This window comes from Microcebus murinus, chromosome 9 (genome assembly GCF_040939455.1).
Source record: "Microcebus murinus isolate Inina chromosome 9, M.murinus_Inina_mat1.0, whole genome shotgun sequence".
Classification (NCBI taxonomy): domain Eukaryota; kingdom Metazoa; phylum Chordata; class Mammalia; order Primates; family Cheirogaleidae; genus Microcebus; species Microcebus murinus.
The window spans coordinates 46648393-46661247 of NC_134112.1; the positions used below are offsets into that span (position 1 = coordinate 46648393).

General features: G+C 35.6%; 1 protein-coding gene across 1 annotated transcript in view; it reads left to right on the forward strand.

Moving 5' to 3' along the window:
• Positions 1 to 12855, forward strand: part of PEX1 (peroxisomal biogenesis factor 1) — a 41155-nt gene that overhangs the window by 1041 nt on the left and 27259 nt on the right. The window contains exons 2-6 of the mRNA XM_012779630.2: positions 5443 to 5586; positions 7639 to 7722; positions 8325 to 8439; positions 8538 to 9304; positions 11601 to 11720. Of these exons, the coding sequence (XP_012635084.2) occupies positions 5443 to 5586; positions 7639 to 7722; positions 8325 to 8439; positions 8538 to 9304; positions 11601 to 11720 (1230 nt within the window). The remainder of the gene's footprint in view (positions 1 to 5442; positions 5587 to 7638; positions 7723 to 8324; positions 8440 to 8537; positions 9305 to 11600; positions 11721 to 12855) is intronic.

Here is a 12855-nt window from a genome sequence, read left to right on the forward strand (position 1 = left end):
AAGAGTTTGCAATAATTTCAAGCATCCTATCATTCTACTGTAGCTATTTCCCCATAACTATTTCTCTAGATTTTTTGGTCCGTCTTTCAAAATATATCAAATTTAGCAGAATCCTTTCCTTTTTTTTTTTTTTTTTTTTTTTTTTTTAAGCATTAACTAGATAATCTTTTGGCCCTGACAAGCTTCCTTCATGGCTAGAGAGGAATCAGTCACTGGTAGAATTTGGCTCAGTGCTCTCTGGGTCAGCTTTGATAGAGATTTTCAAAGTGTTTTCAAATCCTTATCTAAGGAGTTTATTGGCACAAACTCCTCACCTAATAAATTTATAGGTATACTTCCTCATAGTAACTCTAATTTGATCCTAAGGTGTAGTTGTTATTACAATACCTTACATCCATCACTGTTTAAGAATTTAGCAGTCTTTGGCCAGGCACGGTGGTTCATGCCTGTAATCCTAGCACTCTGGGAGGCCAAGGTAGGCAGATTGCTCAAGGCCAGGAGTTCGAAACCAGCCTGAGCAAGCCAGAGACCCCATCTCTACTATAAATAAAAAGAAATTAATTAGCCAACTAATATATATAGAAAACATTAGCTGGGCATGGTGGCACATGCCTGTAGTCCCAGCTACTCAGGAGGCTGAGGCAGAGGATTGCTTGAGCCCAGAAGTTTGAGGTTGCTGTGAGCTAAGCTGATGCCATGGCACTCACTCTAGCCTGGGCAACAAAGCAAGACTCTGCCTCAAAAATAAAATAAAATGAAATAAAAAAAGAATTTAGCAGTCTTAGTCTTTGTTTTAAATTTTGAGCCTTGAAGAATTATTCATAAGAATTAATTCATGGGTCTTTTTGAAATGTGATTGTATTCAGCCCTGGAAAAAATTGCTGTTTTGATCCAGCCTCTATCAGCAGAATATGCCAACTTTTCTTTCCAATTATCAAAGTAATATATGTGTTTTATAAAAAATTTGGAAAGCATGGACAATTATGAATGAGAAAAATTATGAATGAGAAAATACCCATAATTTCAGAACTTAAAAATAACTAATGTTGACAATTTAAATCAAATCTTCCAGTTTTGTTTCTAATCTTTAATAGAAACGAGGTCCTACGTACACACATATAGTTTTGTGTCCTGCTGTTTTCATATAATGTTATTATGAGCGTTTTATTTTTTAAAAGGTAATCATCATTTTAATTGGTTAATTAGTAGCCTAGCAAAAATTTGCCATAATTTTAATTGTTCACTGTGATTGACCATTTAGATTTAGACATCAAATCCAAGTTTTAGACATCAAAAGTGATACTATAATTACATTTTAGTAAAATGTTAAAAATAGCACACCATTGTTTATAAAACATTGTTTCATTTCTGGTTATTTAAGATTGGATTAGAGGGCATAGATAAAGCAGAAAAGTTAAGCAGTTAAGAGTTAATAGGTTGAATTATTTTATTTGGGCTGAAGCATTGAATACTGTTATAGATAATACAGTAGTGGGAAGAGGCTTGGAACAATAGTTTTCTGACCTGTGTCATACTTACCTTGAAGCTTTTAAAAATACAGATGTTTTGGTCCTTCCTCAGACCTACTAAATCAGAATCTTGGGAGTGGGCTTCAGGCATCTGTAATTTTAAAAATATCTTAAGGCTTCTTAGATGCAGAAGAGTTGAGACCCACTGTTCTTTTTTTTTTCTTCATTCAGAAGCTTCATCTTTTTTTTTTTCCCAGCATATTATGGGGGTACAAATGTCAAGGTTACGTATATTGCCCATGCCCCCGAGACCCACTGTTCTTGAATCATAAAATGTTAATGGTGGAAAGATACCTTAGGTATCTAGGGCATTATCTAAGAGAACTGGCAATCCTAGGCCAGTACCATTTCCATGTGGTTGATTTGCCATCTTGTCTGTACTTTATTCTGCGTAATCCAGTTTAGCCTTCTCACTCTTTCTTTTTTTTTGTTTTTGTTTTGAGACAGAGTCTCACTCTGTTGCCCTGCTAGGGTGCCGTGGTGTCAGCCTAGCTCATAGCAACCTCAAACTCCTGGGCTCAAGCGATCCTCCTGCCTCAGCCTTCCGGGTTGCTGGGACTACAGGCATGTACCACCATGCCTGGCCTGGCTAATTTTTTCTATATATATTTTTAGTTGGCCAATTAATTTCTTTATATTTTATAGTAGAGACAGGGTCTCACTCTTGCTCAGGCTGGTTTCGAACTCCTGACCTTGAGCGATCTGCCCACCTCGGCCTCCCAGAGTGCTAGGATTACAGGCATGAGCCACTGTGCCGGGCCTCACTCTTTTTTCTATAACCAGTCTCCTTCCCACTTCTGTTCTCTTACTCATGCCTTTCTTCTCTAAAACATTTTTCCTCCTTCAGTACAAATTCAATGTCTTTAAAAAGAGTGCAGTTGTCCCTCCTCCACGTATATTTCCAGTTCTCTGTTGTCCACATTTGTCTCCTTTTCAAAACATCACTATTGTGTCAATGTGGCAAATCTCATCTGTTACACTCAGTTCTGTGTTTCAAGTATAGTCTTCTCTTGTTTACCTAAATCCTTATTTCATGATTGGATGAAATCATGATGCTTTAAGTCAGGATTTCTCAACCTTGGAACTATTGACATTTTGAGCTGGATCATTTCTTGTTTTAGAAGCAATCCTGTACATTGTAAAATGTTTAACAGCACCCTTGGCCACTATCCATTAGATGCCAGAGCCACCTCCCTCTACAGTTGCGACAACCAAAAATGTCTCCAGACATTGCCAGATGTCTATTGGGGGACAGAATTACCCCAGATTGAGAACCACTGCTTCAACTGTTACCTTGTCCAGACTCTGGGCTCCGGATTTGCTGTGATCCCAACAGGGGGAGAATATTCATATCCACATTGAATCAAAACAAATGAACCTAAATTGCCATCCAGATATGGCCACACAGTTAATTTCCCTTATGTTAGCGAGAGATACTCTAAGGCCTGGGAATTCCCAAGGCATTCCAACCTATGGTTTCACCTGAAGATTTCCTTTGCAGTGGTATCTGATACCATAATTTGGACCAGAGCAGTTAGTCAGTTTATTTATTCATTAGATTAAACTCTTGAAAAAGAGGCAGGTGGGAGGGGGGAGGGGGCGGGTATATACATACATAATGAGTGAGATGTGCACCATCTGGGGGATGGTCATGCTGGAGACTCAGACTTGTGAGGGGAGAGGGGGAAAGGGCATTTATTGAAACCTTAAAATCTGTACGCCCATAATATGCCAAAATAAAAAAAAAAGTAAAAAAAAAAAACACTAAAAAAAAAAAAAAAAGAGGCTCCTTTCTAGCTGTTTCTTCCCTCTCTCTGAATAGCCAGGGGCTCTGTGGTTCAAGTAAAATGTTTTTCACATAAAAATGAACTCAGAACATTAGTCTGCAAAGTTTACTAAATCTAACTGAACACATGTTATGACTTCATGGAGCTAGTTACTACATTTTGACTGAATAAATAATTAAAGTATTTTCCTGTTTTATAAAGTTGATTTTTCCCCTTTTCAGTGAGCTTCTCTTTTTTGATATTTCAGGCATATTTCATATTTCCTGATTTAATGTCTCTGGTTTTAAAAGTTTCTTCATATGAAATATGAAGAATTGATCTGGATTATATATCACTGACTGATGAAACCCCATAGAAAGCATCTGGGGACTTGGTCACCTTCACAGTCGTGACCTCAGCTCATATAGTTGCAGCTGAGATAGTAACTTGGGACTTTTGATTCCAAGTCTAGGACACTTTCTACTTTATCAGACTGTACTCAGTTGAAGTATTTTGTCAGCCATAACATGGACTATTCTCTGAAAACTGTTAGAAAAATTACACAAGTAAATGATACATGATGGCTGTCTTGTGCATAAAATTTTAATAATATAGTTAATTTCAAGTACATTATATTGCCTCAGAAGTGTTACTCCAATGTCCTTTGAAATTTGTCCTATTTAAAGAAACATAAGCTAGGCTGGGCGGGGTGGCCTCATGCCTGTAATCCTTGCACTCTGGGAGGCCAAGGTTGGCGGATCCTTTGAGCTCAGGAGTTCCAGATCAACTCTGAGCAAGAGCGAGACCCCATCTCTACTAAAAATAGAAAGAAATTAATTGGCCAACTAAAAATATATAGAAAAAATTAGCTGGGCATGGTGCAACATGCCTGTAGTCCCAGCTACTCGGGAGGCTGAGGCAGAAGGATCACTTGAGCCCAGGAGTTTGAGGTTGCTGTGAGCTAGGCTGATGCCACGGCACTCTAGCCTGGGCAACAGAGTGAGACTCTGTCTCAAAAAAAGAAACATAAGCTGTCTACACCTAGTTTTGAGCTAATAAAATTTCATGTAAATGAATGAATTTGATATTTAATATTTTAAATTAAATTAATGTTGATAGAAATAAATGAATTTAATAATACTGGCTTTCTGATATGATAATTCTTGGTGGCTATTAATCACATAATTACTTTTTATTAAAAATGAGATATGTATGAAAATGCTTATGATGCAATATTAAGGAAAAATGATTAAATTGTTGCTATAATATACAGCTATGCAAAAAATTAACTTTTACATAGAAAAAAGGATTTGTAAGAAATAGACAAAATTGTTCACATAGTTGTCTTTTTCTGGAGGGACTGTCAGTAATTCCTCTTTGTTCAAGTTTATATATTTTCCAAGATTTCTATAATGGGTTTGTAGTATTTTAACCATAGAAAACACTATTTTTAGACCTTGTCCACAAACTTACATATTTTATATATTTGCTCTTTCAATGAGAATAAATTTTATAGTTTGCTTTTTTTTAACTTATAAATAGATTTCCATAGTTCTATGAACGTTCAAAATTATTGCTTAAGATATAACAACATTTCTGGAAAGGTACACACAATGCTATTAACAGTAATTACCTCTGGGAACAAGGACATGTCTCCACATTTTATTCATTTGTACTTTTTGTGCTTTTAACATGTACATTTATTACTCTTCTAATAAATAAGTAAATAAATATGGGATTGCATAATCCATCTGGTTGATGTTTCATAATTCTAAAGCTATGTTTTTATATATTATTATGTTTTTAAAGATCTTGTTATGTTTCTACTTACGTACTTCTACATAATTGTTACATATGGCTCAATGGCTGTGTAAGTTCAGTGACTACCATTTTGAAGTCTGAAGTGTTTGAATCCATTTATAATGCTTTCATAAGAATATAAGGGTATTGGTTTTATTCATTAGCATCACTACGTTGGGTGTTGGAAATGATTATAGCTTTTGCAATGTTATGACAAATGTGAATACAGAGCCATCAAGTATCTATAGAACTCTTTTTATATGTGCAGATTGCAATAGTAGTTTTTTTAAATGTGTGTCATGTAAAAACTTTTAAAACATTTCACCTCCCATTTCTCATGTGAATAGAATCAAGCTATAGAAGTAGTCTGGGGTCACCAGCCTGCATTCTTGAGCTGGGTGGAAGGCAGGCATTTTAGTGACCAAGGTGAAAATGTGGCTGAAATTAACCAACAAGTTGGTCAGAAACTTGGACTCTCAAATGGAGGACAGGTAAGAACATAATAACTTTCTTCCAATGTCACATAATGTAGCAATGAAAATAAAAGTTCAGATTTCTTTTTTAAAGACAGTGAGATAACACCTAACTTGTATGCTATTATAACTAGTCTAGGATATTCCAGTTGACTGTATTTGTTAAGTCATTATTTTGTAGTTTACCATGTTCCCTACTTGATTTTTTATTTTACTATTTTACTCATTTTCTATATCTCTAATTTTGATTTTGACGTTATTTTTCCTTTATGGATTACTGGGTTTTACTTACTATTATTGAACTTTGTTTCTGACATTTTCTAACCTTCAGTGGTCTTACTTGATTAAAAACAAATCGATTCCACTATATAGGGTTATTATTTTTTCACTTTTTTCTTCCCTTATGAATTTAAATATGCTTAGATTGTAAACTCATAAACTTAAAGCCCTATATCTATTTTTTGTTTTATTATGTTCATCAATTTATTCCTTTAGAATTTTTTAAACTATAGAAGTAATAGGTATTCATTATAAATATTTTACAATTGGAAGTAAAAAATGAGTTTTTGCCTTTCCCCAACCCCAGCTTCAAAATGAATTTTTACTGTTTTTTGGGATATCCCTAGATCTTTAGGATTTAAAGAATGAGATTATACATATTTTCTGCCATTTTTACCTCACAAAATATATCAAATACCTTTCCAAGTATTATAAACAATATGCATTAAACCTCTTTCTGTAAATGATCCTGTATTGTAGTGATGCCACCAAGACACTGTATCCCAAAGAATCATTGGTAGAAACAGAAAATGGACTGCCTAGTCCAGGAGTCCTTAGTTTCTTAGTGGGCAGTGTTAGGTTTGTTCCGGGTGGGATCCCAAAAAGTATGTGATCATAAGGCCTGTGAAACAAAAGCCACAGGAGTCTAGAGAGTCCAGGGGGTTGTAAATCTAACTTTGACCACAGATGGCTGCAGCAAAGCCTGGCATTACTATCCCCCTGATAAGGATGACGCTACCCCCTCCCCTATCTCTGCGGGGGTTGCCCACCTTCCTCCCAACCCCTCCCACCCCACCCCAGAAAAAACCCTCTATAAAACCCAAGGCTTTCCCCTACCTCATAGTAGATGCTCTTTTGGCCTCCACCCATATACACCCAGGTGCTCAAAATATACAGCATTTTGCTACATTTTGTGTATCTTTGTGTATCTCCCTCTCGGCCCTGGACCTAGCAGGCAGGAGTTTCCTTATGCTTCCTCACAATCAGTCATCCTATTCGGTAAGGGAAATACTGAAGGGAAATTCACTGAAGAGTCTGGACTGAGGCAAAAGCGAAATTCTGCTCCAGTCCACAAAAGCAAAGAGCAAGGGCTGGTTACCTATGGCATTTAACATGCCAAGGCTTTGGATGTTACTCCCTTAAACCATGGAAATGCCTATAAAAGGGGAAAGGAAGTAAGGTGGTGGACTCTAGCTTATTGAGACACACTAGCATTTCTTTTATCTGTTAAAGTGAGATGGTATTTGTTTTACTTTACTTTTATCTGTGAAAGATTTTACTTCTACATAATTGTCTGTGATCTCTATTTCATATATTTTTCACTTTTCTAGAAGCAACATGGCTTGTTGGTTAGTTAGAAGTTAGTTAGAAGTTAGAATTTAGTTAGAAGTTAGTTAGAAGTTAGTTATAAAGTTAACAGTTGCAAAACATCTAGAAATAATGAGAGTACATGTTAGATCAAATGATGACTCGATGATATGCTGTTTCTCCTTGTAGTTTTTACTTACATTTCTTTCTTTTAATGAATTATCTTTATTTATTTTTGAAAAACATGTTGCACTAGGATGTATTTTCCTTTATTCTATAATTGGTTGTGAAATAATTTTTCCTAAAATGCTGAGTATATCAAAACCTAGCTAAGTACAAGAAATATTTGTCACATGAAAGACTACATATATACATTACACACACTAACACACACTCTGTCACTCTCACTTACTTGATAACTTCTTATATTGTAGTGATACAGAAGTCTTTTAAAATTAGTTTTAAATTTTTAATTTTTTCTAGGTATTTCTCAAGCCGTGTTCCCATGTGGTATCTTGTGATCAAGTTGAGGTGGAACCGCTCTCAGCAGATGATTGGGAGATACTGGTAAAAAAAAAATTAGATAAAAATATCTCATTTTAAAGTTAAACTACTTCAAAATATCAGTGTCTTTAGATTTCTCAGAACTTTGTTGGGTTGAGTTAGAAGAGCGAATTGATAGAGATCTAATGTACAACATGAGGATTACAGGTAATAAAATTGTACTGTGGATCCCAGTGTGTTGGTGCATGCCTGTAGTCCCAGCTACTCAGGAGGCTGAGGTAGGAGGATTGCTTGAGCCAAGGAGTTGGAGGGTGCACTGAGCTGTGATCATACCATTGCTCTCCATCCTAGGCCACAGAGTGAGACCCTGTCTGTAAAAAAAAAAGAAAAAATATTGTACTTTATTTATCATGTTAAATGAGTAGATTTTAGCTGTTCTTGCCATAAAACAATAAAAAATTGGGTAGCTATGTGAGATGATAGATATGTTAATTTACTTTAATAACTTTTTTACTATCTATATGTATCCCATAACATCATGTTGTATACATTAAGTATACACAATGAAATTTACTTTTTAAAAAAACAATGAATTGATATTTTCTTACTAGACATGGAATGGACAAAATGTAAAGTGAATTGATCTTTTTATCTGTTGGTTCTAGGAGCTGCATGCTGCTTCCCTTGAACAGCATCTTCTAGATCAAATTCGAATAGTTTTTCCAAAAGCCATTTTTCCTGTTTGGGTTGATCAACAAACTTACATATTTATCCAAATTGGTAGGTGCAATTGCAGTACTTATTGTCATACTCTACACTGTAGCACTGAGGCCAAAGTAGAGATGAACATACACTCATGAACTTTATTTTCTACACAGTTGCACTAATGCCAGCTGCCGCTTATGGAAGGCTGGAAACTGACACCAGACTCCTCATTCAGCCAAAGATACGCCAAGCCGATGAGAATACATTTTCAAACATAGATGATGCATGTGGAAAATTTCATAGTTATGGAAGATACCAAAAAGGAATGACAAAAGAACTTCAAACCAAGCAACTTCAGGCAAATACTGTGGGAGTCACTGGATCTAATGGAACAGAGTCAGAAGTTCCAGTTGACTCATCATCGATACCAGGCTTATGGGCTATGATAGGAAACATTTTTTCTTTTGGATCTAAGAAGAAACAAGAGACATCCTGGGGTTTAACTGAAATCAGTGCATTCAAAAATACACAGTCAGAGGTTGTTCCTCTAGACAATATTTTCAGAGTATGCAAATCTCAACCTCCCAGTATACGTAATGCATCAGCAACTTCTGTGTTTCACAAACACTGTGCCATTCATGTATTTCCATGGGACCAGGAATATTTTGATATGGAGCCCAGCTTTACTGTGACCTATGGAAAGCTAGTTAAGCTACTTTCTCCAAAGCAACAACAAAGTAAAACAAAGCAAAATGTCCTGTCACCTGAAAAAGAGAAGCAGATGTCACAGCCACCAGATCAAAAAGATATTAGCTCAGGTCATAGTCAAGAAGCTGGTAAGGCCTGTGTGCTACAGGTAGTCTGGAATGGACTTGAAGAATTGAAGAATGCCATAAAATATACCAAAAACATAGAAGTTCTCCATCTCGGGAAAGTCTGGGTGAATATAAATTTTATAATCTGGGGGAAAATTTATGTTGCTTAAATTTCCCCAAATTATGAGTTAGAATATTTCATATATATAAGTCAAAAACCAGTAAAAAAGAAACACTCTCTAATGGCAGTGGGGGGGGGGGACACATTTCTGCTTATAGGGTAAAGTCCTAGTTTGGGTAAAGATTATGTATTTTCTGGCCAAATAAGCTTGTACAGGTATAGGCCCAGAGAAGTCAAAATTAATTGCCTAAGGTTGCATAGCTAGTAAGTGATAGAACTAGGATTCAAGCTCAAACATATTGGCTCTAGAATTCATGCTCAGCATGGAGTGCCCTACAAAGCCTCATCTCTAATGCTTGCAGATTTGTTCCCAGGTTCTTGAAAGCAAAGAAAGGACTTGTTACATATTGGGGAAAATGCCCAGTGTAGGGAGAGAAACATGGCATGAGATAACCTTCCTGCTGCCTGTGATGGCACCTGGACTGCAATGCACCCAGGAGCTGTTCACCCTGCTGGTGTCTGCTCTTTAACTTGTGTATAACTGGGAGAGGAAAGGGAGAGGGATAACTAGTGTTCTACTCCCTCATCCTTACCTCAAATATTAATGCTAAATTTGTATAGTATGAGTTACCTGCCCCATTTATTTGAACCTAATTTTGAACCACTATGAAGTGAAACTTCATATTGATAAAGGGAGAAGACTGTTAAGAAAGGGAAGAAAAATAGGAAGGTAAGTTTGTCTCCCTTGTAGATATCTTTTACTCCCAAAGTTTTACCTATGACTTTTATGCAAGTAACTTACAAAGCTTTAATCTCTTTGGCCTACATCATTTACTAAAGCTCTAAACCATTATTTTCTGTTAGCTTTAAACTGTTAGTTTAAAGATACTACTGCATCCTCAAATTAAAAATGTAGAACTTACTATGCTAAACTTATTATGATTTACTGTGGTCTGCCATTAGATGGAAATATACTTTTATTTCCTTGAAATTTTATGCTGAAGATAGGTTGAAAAAGTACTAATGGTTAAATTCCTGGGAATCCTATTGAAATATCAGTAAGAAGTCTGCACTTCCTATTCTACTTTAAAGGTTAAAGAGCCATAGGCAATGAGAAGTGACAGTAGTTGAAATCAGGTACTCAAACAGGCTTGACTTGAGAGACCAGAAAGATCACTTGGAGATAGGACTAACAAATTAATGTTGACTTAAGCCTTTATTACCTTGTGAAGTATGGTGATTTTTTTAAAAAAACAGAAAATTTAATTGTTAAATGTATTAGTTTTTAAGTCAGGTTATGCACCTTAGAGTTTTTATTTTATGTTTTTTTTCCACCAAGAGATAGTAGTCTTCACGTCTTTTGAGTGCTTGTATTTAAGCAGATGAGAAAAATTTTAAACATCTTTGTTGAGATAAAACTTAAAGTATATAATTCAGTCATTTTTCATTTATTTAAAATAGTTGTACAACCATCACCACAATCTAAATTTAGAACATTTTCATTAGTAGGTGTGAGAAATTTTACCCTTTGCCTTTTAGAAGAAGTTTTTGTCTGGATTTAGTTTTGCCTGTTGCAGATTGCCTATGATTATCTTTGGCCATTCCAGCTTTTTCATTGGTTCTCAACTTTCATAGATGAAGACTGCTTAAAGATTGCAAATAAAATTTAATTTCAATGTAATTGTATCATAGTTTAAAAGACAATTTTTGTGGATAGAGTCAAATATATCCATTTAAAGCTCTAATTCTGAAGAATATGTAAACAGAAGGAAAGAAATGTGGGAGGAAAATTAAAATATTTGTGATATAGTAATATCTGTTGCTATAGTCTGAATGTTTGTGTTCTGCTTCAAATTCATGTGCTGAAATCCTAATCCCCAAGCTTTTGGTATTAGGAGGTGAGTCCTGTGAAAGGTGATTAGGTCATGAGGGTGAAGCCTTCATGAAGGGATTAGTGCCCTTATAAAAGAGACCCAAGGGAGCTTGTTTACCCCTCTGTAATGTGAGGATACAGAAAGAATGCACTGTCCATGAAGATACCAGATTTGCTGACACCTAGATCTTGGACTTCCCAGCCTGTAAAACTGTGAGAAATAAATTTCTGTTGTTTATAAACTACTCAGTTTATTATATTTTGATATAGCAGCCTGAACAGACTATGAAAACTATGAGTTTTTGGGATAGCTTCTATAATTTCACCTGAATGCATAGAAGCTAATATCAATATTTATACTATAAAATATTTCTTAATTAAGCTTGGAATATATTTATATTTTTGTTAATTCATTTTTAAATTTCAGATGCCAGATGACCTGATGAAGAGACTAAATATAGAAATGCATGCAGTAGTCAGAATAACTCCAGTGGAAATCACCCCTAAAATTCCAAGATTTCTGAAGTTGCAACCTAGAGAAAATTTAGTAAGTTCAAATATACATGTTATATCAAAATTCTTTTACAGGTGTCTGAAAATTTCTAGTTGCTTTAGCTAAGTAATAAGGATTCTACAGTCTTTTTGCTAGAAAGACAAAGGTGTCTTTTTAAAATTGTGTTAAGATATTTATAACATCGAATATGCTATTTTAACCATTTTCAAATATATAATTCAGTGGCGTTAATTACATTCATGATGTTGTGCAATCATTACCACTACCTATTTCCAAAATTTTTCCATCATCCTAAACAGAAACTTTGCACCCATTCAGCAATAACTCCCCATCTTCTCCTTTCCCCAGTCCCTGGTAACCTCTAATCTATATTGTATCTCTATGAATTTGCTTATTCTAGATATTTCAAGTAAGTGAAAGCATATAATATTTGTCCTACATATCTGACTTAACATGGTGGTTTTGAAGGTTCATCTCTGTTGTAGCATGTGTCAGAACTTTATTCCTTTTTATGGCTGAATAATATCTCATTTTGTGTGTATATGTATGCATATATATATATATACACACACACACACACCCCACATTTATTTATCCATTTGTCTGCTGACGGACACTTGGATTGTTTCCAGCTTTTTGGCTATTGTGAATAATACTGCAGAGAAATCTGGCATACAAATATCTGTTTGAGTTTCTCTTTTCTATTCTTCTGGGTATATACCTAGGAGTAGAATTGCTGAATGGCAGTTCTATGTTTAACTTTTAAAAAAGCCAAGAAGTCTTTTTTTTTCTTTTTTTGAGACAGAGTCTCACTTTGTTGCCCAGGCTAGAGCAAGTGCCATGGCATCAGCCTAGCTCACAGCAACCTCAATCTCCTAGGTTCAAGCAATCCTGCTGCCTCAGCCTCCTGAGTAGCTGGGACTACAGGCATGTGCCACCATGCCCGGCTAATTTTTTGTATATATATTAGTTGGCCAATTAATTTCTTTCTATTTATAGTAGAGACGGGGTCTTGCTCAGGCTGGTTTCGAACTCCTGACCTCGAGCAATCCACACGCCTCGACCTCCCAGAGTGCTAGGAATACAGGCGTGAGCCACCACGCCCGGCCAAGCCAAGAAGTCTTTAATGAGTGATAAACATATTATATGGTGCCAATGCGAATATGGA